The sequence below is a fragment of the Myotis yumanensis genome, unplaced genomic scaffold (genome assembly GCF_028538775.1).
Source record: "Myotis yumanensis isolate MYYU_CA2020_CCGP unplaced genomic scaffold, mMyoYum1.0.hap1 SCAF_3, whole genome shotgun sequence".
NCBI classification, from domain to species: Eukaryota; Metazoa; Chordata; class Mammalia; order Chiroptera; family Vespertilionidae; genus Myotis; species Myotis yumanensis.
The window spans coordinates 165,457,150-165,477,209 of NW_027223754.1; the positions used below are offsets into that span (position 1 = coordinate 165,457,150).

A 20,060-nucleotide genomic window follows, 5' to 3' on the forward strand; every position below is an offset into this window, starting at 1 on the left:
CAAAAGAAGATCATTTTGAAATAACATCCATATGTCTCAGTTCAGCCTTAAGGGAATTCATTTATCCCAGGTTACCTAATGATTGAGTGGCAAAACTAGAACTAAGAATAAATTATGACATAATCTTCACCTTGGAAGATATATTCTGCAGATATTAACCTGACCTAATTTGATATGTTTCAAATAGATCCTGGAGATGAGAACTTTTCTTGTGTTTTTATTTTAATTTGGTATTTTGTATCTGAAATGATTGATTGCCACATTCCATGTTTTTATGATGAAGAAAAAGAGGCTCAAGTTAAACAATAATCTGAGAGACTTAAAATTTTACTCATTATTTTGGAGACTTGATAATCAATGACTAACTGAGGAACATGATTTTTCAAAATCTCTGTTGACTAAAGATAAGACTACAAGCCACAGCAGGCACAAAGACTAGTACACTCATAAGGGTGTACTTTTCCCTTTGCTTGGACTACTTCTAATACCAAAGAATATTCATATTGGCAGTCCAAACTGTGTGTATTAGAAAATTAATTTCATGGGATGCTAAATAGATGTTATCCGAAAAAAACTGTTCCAGGTCCAAATAAGTTTAGGAAACACCAGTCAAAATCAAGTTGAACTGCTTGCTTTACTTCTCAGAGCATTTGATATGGTAATGTGATTTGCTAATATTGAAGGGAATGCACTATATAGTATGCAGCTTTCCCCCAAGGAAACTTAATTCTCCCAGAAGACTTCTGTACAGGATTAATGTTTCTTTGATCATCCATCTATAAAGTTCTATTACAGGGTTTTGATTAGATTGGCACTTCCCATTTACAGAGAACAAAACTGAGGTCCAAAGACCTCAGTCAGATATCCAAATTCAGTTGTGTATCAGATGTTCAGAGCTGGAAAAGGCCTTAAATTATCAAAGGTTAACTTGTTACATTGCAAAATTAGTGGCAATATGACAGACCAAAACTCGGATTTTAAATACTCAATTCAGTGAGAGTGCCTTGCAGGTTTATCAAAAACTTGCATTTAATCATGTGAATTTATTTCTATGTGTAATATATATAACTAACACTGCTTTTATGTAAGTTTATTCATGGAATTTCAGATTACTCTTTCATTTATACAGTCTGTCACCATTTTATAAAAATTGATAATGCCTCTGTATACGTTTTTTTGGTTTATAAACTGTTCTCAACACATTGTCTTATTTTATTGTCTCAACATCCCTGTGATGCAGGCATCATTATCTCCATGTAATAAATGAGGAAACAGGCTTTAAATTGTTAAATAACAAGTTAACACACTTAGTAAATGTTCTATTAGTTAAATTGGGCAAATATGACCCCTTCCTTCAAGAGGCTTTGGCACGAGACTTACAAACACGAGATGGAATGTTTATATGGCAGCATGTAAGAAAATGCTAGATAGAATGCTACAAAATTGACAAGAATGCTGAAGGAATTCAAGGAAGAAAGATTACTGGAGGTGGAATTCATCAGTGAAGGCATCATTTAGGGATAAACCTTAAGTTGGATCATAAAAGAAATATAAGATTTCAATTAGCAGTAAAAAATTACAGGAAAGAAGAGTGACATCAGTAAAGGCATCAACATGAGAACGAGAAACACACAATGGAAAAGAATTTGAGTTTGAAGGGAGATGAGTCTGAAAGGATTAGTCTCTTAGCTGTTCATGAAAAGTCCACTTCTAAGAGACAATGGGTTTCCAATCAATTAATATAAGATAATATGGCACCACTTGCAGTTAATTGCTTTCCAACCCAAAATATACAGAAGAGCAGTAAATGTACACTCTCTGCTATGGACCCCAGGAATGAAAAGGAGAAAGACACAAGAGAGGCCAAGTCTAAACTGGTGGTTATGGTGATAGAAGAAAAGGTGGTGGAGTAACATGAGCCTTATTGGCCCTCAGATCTGTGACTGGGAAACATGAATAGAACACATTTAAATGCTACCCCCCCAAAAAAAATTTTTCTCATTCCTTTATTGATACTAATTCATTTGAAAGGTGCCTGACCTATCGATAGAAAAAAAAAATGTCCTTTTAGGCTGTTGTTCCCTACAGCCTTTCTCAGCCCAGAAATGACACTAAGGCCAGTCACAGAATGAGTTAAAATTAGTCCCTTCCAACTTTCCCACACAAGGCACTGCTTTGTTCTGTTGAAACTTGTCAGGTTTAAATCCAGAAAAGTCAAGGTCTTGCTTAAATGTGTAATAATTTGCAAATAAGCAGATGGACTATGGAAATGATGGGTGAGAGGCGAGGAGAAAGGAGAGAATTGGGAGGAAAACAAAAAAGAACAAAAAACCATTGAAATGGAATGTCAAGGGGGGGAAAAAGGAGACATATGTAATACTTTAAGAAATAAAAATTATAAAATAAAATTTAAAAAACCATTGAAATGAATCTCATTTATGTGAAACACCGTGTAAATTTTCTGCTTTTGTTGTTCAAAACTCACCTTAGCAAAACAAACAAAACCAGTTAGTTGAACAAGTTTCAATTCCTTGCAGTGACTAAAAGAAAGAGATGACAAGGAACAGAAAGAAACAAAAATCTCAGCTTCTCAGGGTGTCAACTTAAACAGCCAAAGCAGTGGCATGAAATGTGTGTTCAAGCAAAGAAACCTCTAACATGAAATACACTGCCCCAGAGTCCCCTAGGAGATCAAATGACAACTAGAAAACATGCTTCAGTTGGAGTTTTCCCTGAATAACATTCACAGTTGCTCTCTCCTTCCCCACAAATGGTAATGAACTCTGGTAATAAACCTGCTATTGAGGTGCCACTATCAGATCCTAAAAGAAGTGAAGGCACATATTTTACCCTTGTGACAGCCTTAAGGCGCCATCTGCAGTTCTCAGCTAAGACTGCAATATACCTACACCTCCTGCTAGCTTGTTAGGATCAACCACTAAAGAAAAAAGAAAACAAAGAAATACAAAATTCATGTCAGAGAATCCTCAGAAGCACTGGGTTATAGAGTAGATACAAACATAGGTTTGAAACATAGTGCCTAAGAAAATATCTAAGGGACTTATTGGCTATAAGCTCAATGAGCAATGAGAAAAAGCTAATAAATTCTTAGGCTGCTTGATTTAAAGAATGATATATTGTCCAGACCTTGAGAACTTAATAACCCCACAGTACCCTGTCCTGTCTGTACACGTCTGAGAATTGCATTTAGTTCTGGGCACCACAATTTAAAAGCAATATTGACAAGAGCCATAAAAATGTTCATACCTTTTGACCCAGTAATCCCACCCATGGGAATTTATTCTGAAATAATTCAAGAGAATAGATGAATTAGAAACATAAAGATATTGATGCAGCATTCTTTATAACAAAAATATATATTAATAGCATAAATGTCTCCCAATAAAGGGAATATTATACATTAAAATATTATGTCATTTGAAAAAAAAAAGATGAATCTTGAAAACATAAGAGAAAGAAGCCAGACACAAAAGGAGATATTGTATGATTCCATTTGTATAAAATATCCAATACAGGCAAATCTATAGAGACAGAAAGTAGATTAGTAGTTGCTGGGAGCTGGTGGGGAAGAATGGAGAGTAATTGCTAATGCATATAGAGTTTCTTTTTAGGATGGTAAAAACATTCTGGAATTACATAGTGTTGGTGTTTGCAAAACCTTATGAATATACTAACACCCGCTAAATTGTATACTTTAAAAGGCTGAATTTTATGGCATGTGAATTACATCTCAATAAAATATATATATATATATATATATATATATATATATAGTCTTCACAAATATATATATATATATGCTCCTGATTCCATGAGGGGGATAAAACAGTATAAAATTACATTCCCAATATGATTCATGACCTCCTGGTTCATAAGTTGACACTCAACCATTGAGTCACACTGGTTGGGCTGTTTTTTGTTCTTTGTAGCAAAAGATGGCTAATCTAGAAAGAAATTACAACCCTACCTGGCTTGGTTCAGTGAATAGAGCATTGGCCTGCAGGACTGAAGGGTCCCAGGTTCGATTTTGGTCAAGGGCACATGCCCAGGTTGTGCGCTCGATCCCCAGTAGGGGGCGTGCAGGAGGCAGCCAATCAATGGTTCCCTCTCATCATTGATGTTTCTCTCTCCCTTCCTCTCTAAAATAAATAACAATATATTTTAAAAAGAAAAGAGAAAGAAATTAAAGGGAAACTAATTTCAGTTCAATAAAAGAACAACTTAACTATTACGGATATTCAAAAGGTGGGAAAGGAAGGAAATTTCCTATTCAAGAAAAGCCAAAATGGTCATCTCTGAAGCAAGCTATTCTCAAGATTCTGCATTGGATAGGTTCTTGAGGTAGAGGCCTTCTCAGTTCTCTTCCAACCCTTTTTAAAGGGTCTATAAATTTTTTATTTGTGGCAATGGGAGAATACAAATTTACTGGATTTCACTAAATCAATTCAGGTAGAGACTAAGGAAGACTTCTTGCTTGCTAGTCTTAGTTTTATTTATTTGTTTGTTTGGATTTTTTTTATTGTTGTTATTCCTCACCCAAGGATATTTTTCCATTGATTGTTAGGGAGAGTGAAAGAGAGAGGGAAAGACAGAGAGAAACATTGATGTGAGAGAAACACATCCATTTGTTGCCTCCTGCAGGAGTCCTGACCAGGGCCCACGCTGGAGAGGAGTCTGCAACCAAGGTACGTGCCCTTGACCGGAATCAAACCCAGGACCCTTTGGTCCACAGGCCAACGGTCTATCCACTGAGCCAAACCAGCTAGGGCTGGACTTTATTATTATTATTATTTATAGAGAATAGTAGCCAAAATAATTCTACTTTTTAAATATATATACTGCTCAGAATTAACTTCCAGGAAAAAAGGGGAAAAAAGTGTAAAAGATAACCACACATAAGAAAGAACAAGAATGCTGGAGTAAAAGTATATAATTTTCACATCCTGCGCCTGGTCCCAGTCGTCCTCTGCATCCTGGACTGTTTCTTCCACACTTGGCTAGTAACTCAGGAATTCAGTAAGGCTCCTTTCAGATGCTCGAGATGCTGGTTCCCTAGAGTTTCCCTAAAGTCCCCATAAAGTCATATGAGATATAAAATCATGAATTCTTCCATAAGTGCTCATAAAACAATGCCATCTACCCCTTCTCCACTATCCCAATGAACTCTATTTACACCTCTTGTGACACTTAGTTCAAAAGACTGAATGAGGTGAACTTTGATATCTGTGTATCTGTGCTGTCCTCAACCAGATTGTAAACTCCCCGGGAGCAAGGTGTTGTAGCTCAGAATCAGACCCCAAGTCTGGGGAAGACCGGAGGTCAGCCAGTCCAACCACCCATGTAAAGTTTGAGGGCTCTCCACAATATTCCTCCAAGCAGAGGAGTCTGTACGGGGGGCCTACCCCCTAATCCACAGCAGCTTGTTCCTTCTTGGGGAAAGTGTACCTCCTAGAAAGTTCTATAAATGGAATTAAAATGTTTTCCTGAAATCTTAAAATTTAACATCAGTTTTACCCCTTAGTAATCCACAGAATTGATCAAATCTCTTTTGTCACAGGGTAACTTGTGAAATATTAAACCTTCATATTTTTCCTTCGATCTCCTAATCCAGTGCTTTGCACATAAAAAAAAAAGTTAAATAACCTTCCTCCCTCACTCATCAATGTTACCAAGAGTGGGATAAGGTGGCATATTTTCTATAAAGATATTTTATTGATTTCATAATGTTTTTCATTTCACTATATGGTTTTAAGAAAAATAGGAATACAACAGCCAAGAACTCAGAAATTCAATACATAAATACATTCTTCCACCACAATAGCTTTCTCACCTATTTAAGGTTTTCTCAGTCTCCACTACAAGCAGTTTCTTTAATGCTGTTGGGTGCCCCCTGTAGGCAAAGATAAACTGGGACACACGGCCCAGCTCCGCCAGGAAGAGTCCATCCTCAAAGGGAAATGTTCTTCTCACCTCTAGAATCCCCTGAGTTTCCTGGGCGGACTCAGGGCTTCATATGCAGCCTGGATCTCCAGGAAGTGCCTCTGAGCCTCTTCTGTCTGGTGCGGGTTGTGGTCAGGGTGCCAGATCTTCACTAGCTCCCGATATCTCTGATGTATTTCTTCATTTGTTGCCCCTTCTAAGAGACCCAAAACCTTAGGGAAACAGAAGCTGACAAATTAGAATCCCATAAGTTGTCAGGATACCTGGCCCTTTCTCTGCTCCCTTCTTAAATCAGGCTGTGATATCTCTGGGATCGGCTCCTACTTGACATGAAAAAGGCCTAGAACCTCACATTAGAATTCCAGCTCTGGATCTCATGGCAAGAACCAAAATTGGCCTTTAATCACAGCTGCCCATTTTCCAACTAGAACTTCACACCCCTGACAGGATCTCTTTCTCGCAAAAGAAATAAGCATGTGTGTCCACCAAAGACATGTTCAAGAATGTTCATAGCAGCTTTATTCAGAATAGTCCCCTCCTGGAACCCAAATGTTCATTAACAATAGAGTGGATACATAAATTCTGGTATGTTCATATAATGGGATACTAATTAACAAGAAAACAAGCGTTTTACAATTGTGTGCAACAGTATGAATAAATCTCACAGACATAATGTTGAATGAAAGCAGACACAAAAGAGTACATACTGAATGATCCACTTATACGAAGTTCAAGAATGGGCAAAACTAAACTATGGTAACAGAAGTCAGAATAGAGGTTACTTCCAAGGAAAGGAGTATAGCTTGGGAGGGAACATTCTTAGGGTTAGAATATTCCATTCCTTGATCTGAGTGGTGGTTACATAGGTATATACATAAAGTTAGTAAACTTGATATATGTTATACCTCAATGAAAAGTAAATAAAATACACATATTTCCCCCCACTCACTATTAGAGCCTCGGCACCTTCACACCCCAAGAAACCAGGACACCCTCCCGGCCTGACACAGCAGACATGAAAACAAGGGGCACCAGCTCCAATCAGGCTTAGCCTAACTCCCAGACAGGAATGAAAAGGGAAGAAAGCCTTACCTGGTAAGCCAACTGACGCTTCTCATCCTGAAAACTGCGAACAAACTCATAGAGCTTCTCCCACTCCTGGAAGTAGCCGCTGCTGAAGCCACGATCCCCCACCAGCAGCCTCCAGACACGGTAAGGCAGAAGGAGGACAGACTCCATGAGGCGGCCAAGGAGGGGGAAGAAGTTGAACCAACTCAAGAAGGAGTCCAGGGTCTCTGCCACATAGCTGAGGGTGGCCGCTGTGTTGCAGAGGGCGCTGTATGCCAGCGGGCCGGTGAACGCCAGGTAAGCTAAGCCCAGGCGGTAGAGCCGCACACTGAGTGTCTCTGACACCACGGAAGCTTTGTAGCGGCGATGCTTCTGGGCTGTGATGCTGGCCACCAAGCTGATGGGCAGAATAGCTATGGGGCGGCCATAGAAGATAGGGGAAGTGAGAAATGCTGCCCCTAGAGTGTTCTTAAAGTCTGAGGTCTGGTTGCCAACAGCAGCCACCAGCAAGACTCCTAAGCCAACTGCCAGTGGGAGGCCCACAATATAGAAGCTGGCCATGAAGGAAAGGCTAATGAGAGCCACAAGGCCAAAATAGATGCCCACTATCATCTGGGCGGCAAAACGAATGGGACTCACAGGGGGTGTCCCACCTCCTGAACTCTGCCTCTGTCCTTGGGCTCTGTTGGCCTGAGCTACAAAGCTTGGGAGCTTCCAGAACTCCCAGAGCCAGCCCAGCCCACCACCCCCCAGGGTAAGCATCCAGAGCAGGGCATGGCTGTCCCTGCCCAGGTACAAGTGGTGGAGCCCAGCAGGGCCCCCTACAGCCCAGAGGACATAGGTCACCAGGAGCCCCTTGGCCATCCTTTAGGGAAAGTGTCTCAGAATAACTCCAGTGGCACCTGACTTTGCTCAGAGTGCAGAAATCTGTAGTCCTCTGTGAGAATCATGGCCATCATGGCCACAGAGTTATCCCTAGACCCTAGGAGATAGAAAAAAAAGCAGCTTTAAGACCACATCCCTGTCCCAACACAGTAACCATTTGTTCTTCCAATAATAGAGTCCAGAGTTTCCTGAGTGTCCCTGAAATGCTGGTTCTTCCATGCACTTGGGTCTAGCACCTCATGTCTGTTTTTTAACAACCACAGCAACTCCAAATTTAGGAGAGAAAAATGTTTTCAATGCTTTCAGTAGCCCTAGATGGTTTGGCTCAGTGGATAGAGCGTCAGCCTGCAGACTGAAGGGTCCCAGGTTTGATTCAGGTCAAGAGCACATGCCTGGGTTGCTGACTTGACTCTCAGTAGGGGGTGTGCAAGAGTCAGCCAATCAGTGATTCTCTATCATCATTGATGTTTCTATTTCTCTCTCCTTCTCCCTTTCTCTCTGAAATCAATAAACATATATTTTTTAAAAACCCAAAAACAAAATAAATGCTTTCAGCTGAGTAACTGAGAACTCAGAACAGGTACAAAAAATCATAAGCTTACATTTTAGACCTCCCCTGGGACCACTGACCTGGGAATGACTCAATGGGGAGTGGAGTGAATAAGTGTAAACAGGAGGCCCTTCTAAAGTTCCTGCACATTTTGAAAGTTCCTGTCCCCCAATCCAACTCTGACTATGGCTGCCCTCAGACACTGACCCAAGGTTTTAGCCCTTCTCCAGCCTTCCAGCTCTCTCCAGGCCAAGAAATCTTCCCACAAGTCAAACATGAAAAAAGTCCTCAATTCCCTCCCCTTAAACAGCTCTGGGAAACTACATTTTGACCTGAACCCTGGTGCCCCCCAATTCTATCACCTCCTGCCAGGGCCGACTTGGAAAGTCTCTCCAAAGCAGCCATGAATCCCCAGAATATAAAACAAGATGCCGAAGTGTGCCTGCCAGTCTCTCCCTTGCCCTCTACTTAGAGTGGGACTCAGACCACCAGCCAGTCCCTGCTAGTCCCGCACGAGCGGCCCCGGTACCTGGGAACCCCGTCTGCCGGGCGCATCAGACCAGTCATTTCCTTGGACCATAGAGTCAAAATGGCCCTTCACTCCGCTCCCACTTCCATCCAAATGGACTTTGTCTTTCTATGTTTGCTGTGTCACGGAAATCGGGTCACTGGGGCCAGGCTCCTCCCCGAGGCCCTGCCCGGCGGCCTCTGGATCACCTCGAGCTCCTCTCGCCCGCCCTCTCGGGTAAAGTCGGTTTAAGGTTTTCTGGTGGAATCCAGCCTCCCCCGGCTCCAAGGGGCGGGCGAGTGCCAGGTCCAGGCCAGGCGCTCCAGCACCGCGGCACCGAAGCACCGCGGCCGCGGCCGCCAGGTGGCGCTGCCGCGTACGAAAGGGCCCCGCGGGTCCCCTGACACCTTGTGCAGGTGCCCGGGCGAAACAGCCCAGAGCAGTCCCTAAAAATGCAAAAATAGGTCCTTGGTCTCCCCTTTCCACCCCACAAATGGGAAGGTGACTTCCCCCTCACTTCAGGCTGCACTCTCCTCTCTCTCTACTTGTCCTTCAAGACTGCCTTGGATGGCTCCTCTTCCAGTGCCTCTACGGCAGAGACACCCACAGACAGGCTGCAGAGAGGGACCCCCAGCGCGCGCGCGCGCGCGCACACACACACACACACACACACACACACACGAGTTTGCCTCACTGCCCCGTTCCAGGCGCCTCAGTCAGGGGTCCCTACATCTAGGCCTGAGCCTGAGGCCTGAGGAGCCTCTCGATCAAGCAGGAGCCCAAGCCGGCTGTATGCCGGCAGCTATGGCGAAAGGGAGAGCCAGGAGCAAAACGGGATAGGGGGTGAGGGGTGTCCCAGCAGGCAAGCACGGCCCTCCTCCCGCCTGGATGCTGTGGTTGAGCTGGGATGAAGGATGCCTTGGTTTTAGCAGCCTGGGCCCCCATCCTGGTTCTGCTATGTGACCTTGGCTGCTGGGACTGTTTCCTCCTCTGCACAGGAGAAGCTCGGCTCTCCAAGGTCTCCCAGCCTTGACTTGGGGGTGGGCTGGGCGGGGCCCCAAAGCCACTCGGGAGCCGCCAGCTGGGGGTTGGGGCTGACCGGGACGCTGAATAATGAATGAGACTTAATTGGGCCCGCGCTGCGCGGCGGCGCGCTAAGCTGGGCAAACATCTCCGGGGCGTCCGCCGACGCTGCACAAACAAACTAGCTTCGGGCGCAGAGAAAGGGGCGGAGAAGGGGGGCGGGGGCGTGGGGGCAGAGGCAGACCGCCCGGGCCCACAGGGCTGCGAAGGAACCCGGGAGTGCGCGGCTGCGCTGGCCTCTGTGAGAGGAGGCTCAGGGCTCGAGCTCGGGAAGCTGGGACTGGGGAGGGAACGAAGCGGATTGTGTGGTGTGAGCCAGGGGCCCCAGGGCGACCCGAGCGCAAAGGAAAGATTGAGAAACGAGTGGAGGGCGGAAGAGAAGGGAGAAGTGAGAGAGGAAAAGGCGCACCGGGCAGGGCCTGCAGCGGGGCGGGGGCGGGAGAAGAGCTGTTACCGAGAGGAAAGGGAAGAGCGATGGAGGAACAAGCGGAGGGAGGCGACAGGGGCCGGGAGAAGAAGAATTGGATCGGAGTCAAGGAGAGGGATGGGAGGTGACCGGAATGCGAACGAGAGGGCGGCGGGGCGGGCGGGCGGCGCTGCTGCCTCCCCTCGGCCCGCCGCGCTCCCGCCCTAGCGCTCTCTCCAGTCGCCCGCACTCACTTTGTCACAATTACGGGGCCGTCATTCGGCCCGGATTGTTTTCCCCAAATTGTTGTTCTATAAACTGGCGCGGGGTGGGGAGTGGGGGGACCGGACCAGCTGCGGTGGAAGCGAGGGTCTGAGCTGCGCTGGGGGTGTGGAGGCGTCTTCGCCCAGACGGCCCGGCGCAGGCAGGTGCCTCCAGGGGCCCACGCTGGACGCTGGCTGCTGCCTGTCGCTGACCCCGCGTTTAACCTTCCTGGTCCTTCTCAGCCGCGCTGCCTCAGTTTCCCCGACTGGGAACTTCTTCTCGGATTGAGGGGCAGGGGCGGTGGAGGTGGCTGTAGGTTGGAGCCCAAACCTCCCTGCTCACTCCGTTCTTTTTTGTTGTTCACTATCCCCGTCGCAGGGAGGGAGCCACCTGTCCCAGCTCAGCCCCTCCGAATGGCGGACTCCCACTCCCTGCCCGCTGGGCTCCGCGCCCCACGTCACTTTGCTGCCCCTCGGTTCCACAAATATCTGTTGCGCGCCCACGGTGAGCCGGAGCGCGCCAGCCTCCCCCCTCCGCCCCCACCACCTCCAACGACTCTCCCCGCCACCCACCCCTTCCCGGCCCGGCCGGCCTGTCGGCTTCCTGACAGCCGCCGCCGAAGCCCAGGCCCCGCGGGAGCGGCCACGGAGGAGCCGCCGCATGGCTGGCTCCGGCACCGGCCTCCCTGGCGGCTCCAGGGGCAACGGAGGGTAGCGGCCGCTGAAGCGAAACCGGAGCCGGCCCGCAGAGTCGGCAGAGCTGGGCAGGGGAGGAGGGGGGCTCTGGGTGGGCTGGTGTCCGGGTCTCTTAAGACTGTCCTTCCATTGCCTGGGGTCCGTCCCGTCCCTCTCCCCCCCCCCTGCCCCCCGCCCGCCCGCCCCAAGGCCGGGACCCTGTCTGCCTCCACGTGCCTGGGACGCGGTTGCATCCCGGAGCTCCCTCTCCCAGTTCGCATGATTTACACCCGCTCCGCGCTGAGGCCGCTTCCCAATCAGGAATATCGACCCCGGGTGGGGCCCCCGGGCCGCATCGATCCCTCTAAGGCTCGGGATTTAAAAATGTCAAATTTGCCTTTTCCAGGAGGGCGGAGGGGGCGAGGGCCTGGAGAAGGGCAGTTGGGAGGGGGACGGACCGCGGGGCATCGACCAGGCGCCTGTGCCCTGAATGAGAAGCGACCTGGCCGTGGCCCTGACACTGCCTGCCCATCTTGGGTTGCAGTAGCCACTGGATGGGAGTAGGAAGGAAGTCCTACTCCCTCTCTTCATTCCAATGAGGCCTCACTGTTGTCCTGGAATATTCCCAGAGGGAGAAGCCCCAGGGGAACATAGAGACCCCAAAATGTAGGGAGAGAAATCTGGAAAAGATCCCTAAATGTGAAGACAGGCAGCCCAGCCGGTCTGGCTCAGCAGTTGAGCCTCGACCCAGGAGCCAAGAGGTCAGGGCACATGCCACCTTGCAGGCTCATTCCCCAGTAGGGGGCTTGTAGGAGGCAGCGGAACAATGATGTTTCTCATCTCACTGGTGTTTCTCTCTACCCCTCTCCCTTCCTCTCTCTCTAAAAATCAATAAAAACATATTTTTTTAAATGTCAAGACATGCCGACACAAGGAGAAGGGCTGCAGGAACAAAGATATAGAGGGTCCAAGAGATACCCTTGACACAAGGAAGAGCAAGGCAAAGGGAAGGTGGCTGGAAGACACACTGAACAAACAGAGATTCAGAATCACCCAAAATCTCTGCCCTGGAGACCAGGGAGATTCAGAGCTGGGGAGAAAGATCAACCTTTTGGTGTGTTTGAGAGTGGGTAGGAGAGTGGAGACAAAGTCAGGGGAATAGAGTAATTAGGGATAGAAATTAGAATATGATTAGCATTATCCTCCCAAGGTGTCAACTGAACCTGAGATCCAAGGTCAGAATCCCAGGGGCCAATAGCCCAGGACCCAAAGAGGTAGGCTGTCTTGGAGGTCTGATGGTCTGCCTCTTCCCTTCCTGAGATCCAGCTCCTCCTCTCTGCTCACCACAGGCCTGGGAAAGCCAGAGGGTTGAGATCATATCTTATATTAGAGACTGTATATGTGATGGAGACGGTGTGTGGACTATAGAAACCTGGTAGCAACCACTTCCTCAGCAGCTGGGTCTCCAGACTTTGGCGGGTAAATGTCCACTACTTTCAGGAAGCTTGAGCAAAGGATGATGTTTGGGGTGGAGGTGGGGAAGGGAGCAGTTGTCCAGACCAGCATTCTCACAGGTAACATCTATCTTCCCAACCCTAGCAGCACCCCTCAGCTGTCACCATGCACACTGCCATTTCCTACAGAACTGAAGACAGAGAGCTGACAGCAAGTGGTGGTGGGGAGGGTCACAGACAGCAAGGAGCGGCTGCAGCTCATCCTCAGACATTCGAAGCTCGCTGACAAAATCAGGCCGACACTTCCCTAACACTAACACACACAATCACTGCCCCCCACGCGTGATCCACAGCCATCAATCCCTGTCACACACCACCTCTGTGTGCATAGACACGCAAAACCGCACAGTTCCTCCCAGGTCAGACAAAAGCTTCTAGCCCTAAGGCCTGTCCACACCCTTTCTTGGCATCTCAGATCTGAAATCGCCTAACCTGAAGAGGGCTGAGGTCCCTGTCCCTGCTCTCCAAATTCTGCAGCCAGGGCCGGCCCCGACAGCTGAGAGGCCACGCATAAGTAAGTCAAGTACCAAGGTCGAGGCGAAGAACCGGGAACTGACCAGGCGGCGGGGCTGTTAAACGCCTCCCTCACGCTCCCTCCGGCCACAGGCCTCTTCCCCGCACGTCCACTCGCGGCCCGCCAGGCCCGCCGCCCGCCTGTCAGAAGAGTAATGAATGCGCGCTCGAGGCCCCGGGCCCCCTCGGAGTCGTTCATCACTGCCAGCACCGCCCACCTCCCTGCCGCTCGCAGGGAGGGTTAAACGGTCCTGGCAGCCAGAGCCCCTCTCCCCGCATCTCGACCACTAATTGTCAGATTGAAATGTTGATTTGTCAGCTGGAAGCTAAGGCCAAAGAATCCCAGTAAAAACCGGACTCCTTGGACTTCCTCTGGGTTCTGTTGGGGCGGAAGGGTTGAATTTCACTTAAGGGATGGGGGATAGAAGCGTAGTAGCATTCCGCTCCGGTAGAGGCGCACCGGGCCGCAGACCCTCCGTTTCCCGAAGGGGGCTCGTCCTAGGCGCAGTTCCATTTATACAGACCGAACACCGGCCCTAGGCCTTCGGGCCCCAGATTCCCAGCCGTGGGTATCTGGGCCACCAGCCTCTAGTCTCTGCAGGTCGAGTCCCCGCTTCCATACGGGAGCCCCCAGGCAGCCTTCAGGGACCCCCCTCCCCCCCGGGGCCTTGTCCTGCCCTCTCTCCTCCAGGTGCTCCCAGTCGCCCTCAGCCCTGCGTTCTCCCGCAGGACGCGCCCTGTTGCAGGTCCGCTCTCGCCCTGCCCTGAGCGCCTAGGCTGCAGCCCAGCCCCGCCCTCTCCCCAGCCCGGCCCGGAGCTCCCCCGGCGGCCGGCTGAGTGACGGCGGTCGGCGATTATGCAGAGCCGGGAGCGGGGTGCGCCGCGGGCGGCAGCGCTGACCCTTCACATTTCCGATCCGCCGGGACCCTCATCCATCCGAAGCTGCTCTTTGTCTGGCCGCCTAATTGCCGGCGGACAGGATGGATGGTGGGACCGACAGCCACGGAATCCCTAATAAAGGCCGCGGCCGCCGGGGAGGGAGCGCGGGAAGGAGGGGGAGCAAGAAGGAGGGGAGGGAAGGAGGTGGGAGGAAACACCGGGCCGCGCCCGCCGAATCTGAGCCGCTGCGCGCGACACCCACGCCAGCCAGGCTGGCCTGGGGTGCAGGACCAGGAGTCGCGGATCGACCCGGGGCCGGGCGCGCTGGGTGTGGGGCTTCTTAAGTCTCTTGTTTGCTGGAGAAGAGGAAAAAGGCAGAAAGAGCATCCTAGGGCCGACGACGCTTAGCCGAACCCTGGGGGCTGTGAACATGGCGCTGTCTCCTGGGTTCCGGCCCCGCACCAGCCAGCGCCCCTCCCACGGCCCCCACAACCCCTCCTCTGCTCACCTGTCGGTCTTCCAGCGCGGGATCCAATATCCCGGCGGAGAATTGAGGGTCTGACAGCTGTCAGTGCAGCCTCTCGCCACATCTCATTAACTGGAGGCTGGGGCAGGAGCACGGTGGGGACGAGGGGGTCGCAAAAGGAGGTGGCGAGGAAGGTTAGGGTGAGGAGCTGCACCTGGCCAGGGGTCAAGGGCTGCGGAAGCAAGTCTGCAGCGGCAGTGGCCTGACAGACACCTTAGAAGCAACATCCACCCGCTCCCCGTGGAGCCAGGAGCCCATCCGCTGCCCTCTGGACGCTGGCGCGGTTCTTTGAACCCAAGGCTGCACGGAGTTGCGGTTCCAGGGGCTCCTGCGGCAGATGCGTGGAGGCCCTAGGCGCTGCGGCGCACTTGCCCTCTCCTCGGTGGCTGAGGCCTTTCGATCCTCTGTGCAAGGGGGCAAAGTGCTTGCATGCTCTTAGGGCCGTGACTGTTTTCCCACTGGAGGTGGGAGAGGAGGGCGGGCCTTAGTCCTCTTGGCCTGCCCTTCTCCCTTTCACCTCTTGAGCACATTTTCCTCAGGCTGGCTTCATATTCTTCTCCCTCCGAACCGCTCTTTTCCTCAGCCAATGTACACTGACATCTGTTAGCTAGAAATTGAACACCCATTGGGTGTCAGTCAGTCTCCATAGCGCTGCTGGTTGGAGATGGGGACTATGCTGAGCCAAGTACCTAGCCTGTTGGCTTCACATACAGGTCTCCCCCTTCAACAGGAGTTCAGATCTCGCTCCCTACTCCCGTCCTGCTTCTCTCACCCTTCCTCTGCCTTTCCTCTTCTCCGGGGCACTGAGAAGGAAGCCAGGAGATTAGAACTCGTTTCAGTGCTGCCACTCACAGGGCTATCTAGGACAAGCCATTTCTCCTTTCTGGACCCCAGTTTCCTCATCTGTAAAATGGAGACAATATATTCATCTCTCAGCATGCTGCGAGGATGCAGTGAGATCTTGCATGTAAAAGCCCTAATGTTATAACCCAGGAATGTTATTTCCCTTTCTATGCTATCAGGTGGGCAATGTTCCTTTCTCTTCATATCTAGGGTCTGGTGCTGGGCAGCTCAAGCCGCTTCCAATCCTGTGTCATCTTAGGTGTGGGAGCTGAAAGACAGAATGTGTGTATGGGGTGGGGAGGGAGGAGACCCACATCATGAATGACCTCTAAAAGGTGGGAAAGGAAAGAGTGCCAGGGGGGGTGCTTCCTTAGATCTTAATGTAGCATCAGCCAGCTGGTTCCTCTCCTCTTACAGATAAGGAAACTGAGGCTTGTGGAGGTTACACTGCAATGACAAGAGCAGATTACCCTGCCAGACTCCTCCCTCCCATGAGCCCTTTATTGCTCATCTCCTCACCCCCTTTCTTCCCCTTGAGGGCATTGGGGTCAGTGATAAGGAGTGTGGGAAAAGGAACAAAAAGAGAGAACCTTCAAGAAGCCAGGACCTTTCTGCTAGACTTCATAAAATTTTAACATGAAAACTTCCACAGAGTAGAAGGCACATATTACATGCAAATAATATGCTAATCACATGCTAATCAAAAGTCTGGTCCTCAGAACTCTGAGGCACACCTGACTATAAGCCCTGGGGAAAATTCTTAAGAGACCCTTGGGTTCCAGGACAGGACCAGTGGGGAGGGGCTCCATTTAGGGTGAGGTTATGGAGTTAGGATTCATATTGGATTGGAAAGGAGTCAAGTGTATAATTTGGGATTAGGGTCAGGATTAGTGCAGAGTCAGGGTGGGGGTTAAGGCAAGATTCAGGCTAGACTGTGCTTTTATAGAGGGGAGCCTAGGGAACTCTTAAAGTTTTCCTCTCTCCTCTTCTCCCCCATCAGCCTTGTCCCTGCCTCCACTGCTCCTTCTATGTCCTGTAGCACAACCTTCTCTGCTTACCTCCCCTTCCCAACCATATCACCACCCTCGGGCCCCCAAGACCTTTGGAGAAATAATCCCAGGTCCCAGTTTGGGCCCCAGAATTTCCTCTTGAACCCAGACACTTGGCTTTTGGCCTCAGGAGCACTGGCCTTGACCCTACCCAGATCCCTCCTTGTGACAGCTGCAGGGGAAGAAATAAGGACCGAGTGAGCTGGCAGCTTCATTCCAGAGCGTGGGGAAAGAGCAACAGAACATGAATAAATTCATGGAGCTGGCCCCTCAGCTCCCTGTGAGCCAAGCCTGCTCCCCGCCCCACCACACACACCGGCTGCTGCCTGCAGCCTGCCGGTCAACGCAGCTCATAGCCTGGGCTGGGGATAGGCAGAGAAGGGAAGCTCCAGAGAAGAGGGCTGAGGTGAGGGACTCAAAAAAGAGGTTCTTGGTGAGTCGGAGAGTGGGGTGAGGAGCAGGGCTGAGCAAACATTGCCTCAGGTGAGTGGAGGGAGTGGGGAGGAGAAAGGAGAGGAGTGGCTGGACCTGGGGTCGATGATGGGGCTTGAGGATCAGGCAGGAGAGGCTGATGTGAGCCCTGACCTGCTCTCTTCTCGCTGACCCATCCATCATCCAGCCTGGGGGAGCAGATCTGGAATTAGACATGCACAGCCCCGACATGGCCCTCAGCCTCCCCCCACCATCCCCAGGAAGACAAATGGCGACAAAGACCTTGAATAAAATTTGTATTTATGGTTGCAGGAGGAGGCCCCTCCCCCACTGACTGCCAATTCTTTCTCTCCCAACCCTCTCAAGCATGTAGGGGCCTCCCTCCGCACAGGCCCACCCTCAGCAACCTCTTTCTCCCTGAACCATCATGGGCTGGGAGAGGCAGGAAAGGGGTACCGTAAAGAAGAAATGAGGAAATCACCTTCACCCAATAATCATGCCCTGCTGTGCTTTGTGCCCTCCATTTTACACATCATTTTCCTATACATGACAGCCCCGGCCTATCCTAGTCTCTAAGAAGTCCTTTGCAGCTGTCCACCTTCAGGGTCTTCAAACATCCCCACTCTGCCAGTCCTAGAGCCTCTTCTCCATGCCTCTGGCCCCCGGGGTCCCTGTAAGCAAGTAATTTCCCCCAGAAGGGCCAGGCCCAAAGGAGGAATGCAGCCATTCGCGTTTTCTCTGGACTCTGACCCCTCACAGAGAGGGAACTATCAAAGCTTATGTTCCCTCTTGGTCACTGGAGTGCCAGACACAGTCATCTCTCACGGGAGGCTGTCCTGAAGTTAATCTGCATTTTGGTTACGTTAATTTACAAAACCAACTTCAAACCCCTCCTCCAAACATTTATTATGTGGGGTTTCTATCAACTTCTCTGGCTTTCTATCTAACTACAGACCTATGAGGAAGGGGGAAGGAAGGTGGCAGAGATCCTAGGGCTGGACAAAAATCTGGGACTAGGGCAGGGCTGGAAGGAGGCGAGGCTGGGCAGCGGAAGGGACAAGAGCCGCCCGCTGACCCTTTTCCCCAGTGGACTCCATTCCCCCGAGATCGGAGAGATGGCATTCATAGGGTCCCACATTTAAGGACTAAGAGGAAGACAAATACAAAACCTCTCTTCCAATAGCCCTCACCATACACACACCAGGACAAGACAATCCACAACCCCACTCACCCAGGGACACACAAGGCCAGGGTCCCATGGCTACATCCGCATCCCCACCTGCCAGCGCCCGGTATCAATGCACAGGCCCAGAGCCGACCACTCTGCTGAAGAACCGCCCCGCCCCCGCGTCTTCCCACAGTTGATATGTCACATTGGAGTCCAAACACGGACCTGGGTGTCTCTCTGCGGCGCACCATTTACATTTCTCTCTCGATCTGTCAACCTGTCTGGGCTCCTGTCTCCCTCTCGCTCTCCGTCTCTGTCTCTCCCTCTCCCCCTCTGGGGCTGTCAGTTAGTCTCTTTTCCAAGCTTTGTCTCTGTCTCTGCGTCTCTATCTGGCTTTCTGTCTCTTTGATTTCTGTCGCTCCCCCGGCGTTCCTGTCGGTTTGCTGCCGGCTTCCAGAGGCTCCTCTGTTTTCTCACTCTCTCCTGCTTCCTCAGTCTCTTGGGCTCTGTGCTCCCCAGTGCTGGGGGGTCGAGGGTACGGTGGCTGGAGATTTGCCTTTTCTAGTTCAAGACAAAATGTACCGTTGAACACTTTACCGTGATATTTGGTTATGGGTACTGAGGGGCAGGGGGTGGTGAATTTCTTTTCTCCCCACCCTTTTTGCTAGTTTGTTTGCTTGTTATATGTTATTTTAATTTTTCTTGGGGGGGGGGCTCTTTTTAGCTCAGGAATCCACCTGTCTTTTCTCTGTGTGTATCTTGTGTATCTAGACCCCTTTTTATCCCATCGCTATTTTCTGGCTTCCTCTGGGCTCCGGGAATACCCAACTCGGGGTAGAGGGTGGAAGTAAGGATAGGTGGGAACATGAACCCATGCAGAATCGCCCAGAGCCGGGCATCCACCGTGAGGCTGGGGTCCGCGGGAGGGGGCCTCTGCCTGCCCCGCCCCCGCGCTTCCCGCTCTGGGCGCCAGGGGTCGCTCCGCCCCGGCCCGCTTATAGCGGCTCCCGGCGCGAGGCTGCTCACACCACAGTCACTGCCGCCCGGGGAGGGAGGAGAGGAAGGTGAGGGACGCAGACAGGGAGCACGTTACCAGGAGAGACGCGCGGGCCGGAGCTCCAGCAGGGGCTGGGGGCGCGGCTGGGGTAGGAAGGCGGGTCAGTGCTCGCCAAGAGGTAGAGCGCAAACCTAGGAGGAGGTCGCGTCCGGTGGGTGCCACCCCAGCGCAGAGCCCGGGACGTCCAGAGCGCGGAGAATAGTCCCCGCTCCGGCCAGGAGAGATCCGTCTGGGTAGCTGGGGACCTAGGCTCCGCCATCCTTGAGAAAGAAGCTGTCCAGAGAGCAAGCATCCTAATCTGTAAGAAGCCAGCCGTCCGAGAAGCCGCAGATGTCAGGCTCCCGGGGACGATAGGCTGCACAGGAGGTTAATAGAGGACCGCAGGCGCTGAACCGTCGGGACCTGCCCCTGGCCCAACCCACGCGGGACCTTCGCCTTGACGGAAGGTTTGGGGAACCGCGCCGCTGAGGCGGGAGCCCGCAGGGGCTGGGGGGACCGGGCGCAGCCGTCAGGGGGGGTGTCCCGACCCAGGCGCGAGCCGGGCCACCGGTTCGGGGGCCCTCGGAGAGCCCCGAGCCTCCGACGCCATTGCGCCCAAGAGTGAGGAGGATCTGCTGGCCCTGGCTGCGTCGCGTCTGAGCCGCCGCAAGCGGGTGGCGGGCGCGGCCGTCGGGGTGGCC

At 51.0% G+C, this 20,060-nt stretch overlaps 1 protein-coding gene across 3 annotated transcripts; it reads right to left on the reverse strand.

Moving 5' to 3' along the window:
- Positions 1-3,438: 3,438 nt before the first annotated feature.
- Positions 3,439-9,094, reverse strand: DNAJC22 (DnaJ heat shock protein family (Hsp40) member C22). Of its 3 annotated transcripts, XM_070407775.1 has the most exons (4): positions 8,994-9,094; positions 7,054-8,011; positions 5,992-6,173; positions 3,439-5,084 (listed from the first exon to the last, which is right to left on the reverse strand). In XM_070407775.1, the coding sequence occupies exons 2-3, from the start codon at positions 7,891-7,893 to the stop codon at positions 5,994-5,996; spliced, it is 1,020 nt and encodes a 339-aa protein (XP_070263876.1). In that variant the 5' UTR covers positions 7,894-8,011; positions 8,994-9,094; the 3' UTR covers positions 3,439-5,084; positions 5,992-5,993. The 3 variants fall into 3 exon arrangements, with proteins under 3 accessions (XP_070263876.1, XP_070263874.1, XP_070263877.1); XM_070407773.1 differs by lacking the exon at positions 3,439-5,084 and having other exon boundaries at positions 5,091-6,173; XM_070407776.1 differs by lacking the exon at positions 3,439-5,084 and having other exon boundaries at positions 6,131-6,189.
- Between the last annotated feature and the right edge of the window lie 10,966 nt (positions 9,095-20,060).

Excerpts from the sequence above, each read along its gene's own strand:
- DNAJC22 (XM_070407775.1), bottom strand. The coding sequence starts at position 7,893 with ATGGCCAAGGGGCTCCTGGTGACCTATGTCCTCTGGGCTGTAGGGGGC. Across the intron at positions 6,174-7,053 it reads AGCGTCAGTTGGCTTACCAG|GTTTTGGGTCTCTTAGAAGG; the intron begins GTAAGGCTTTCT and ends TGTTTCCCTAAG.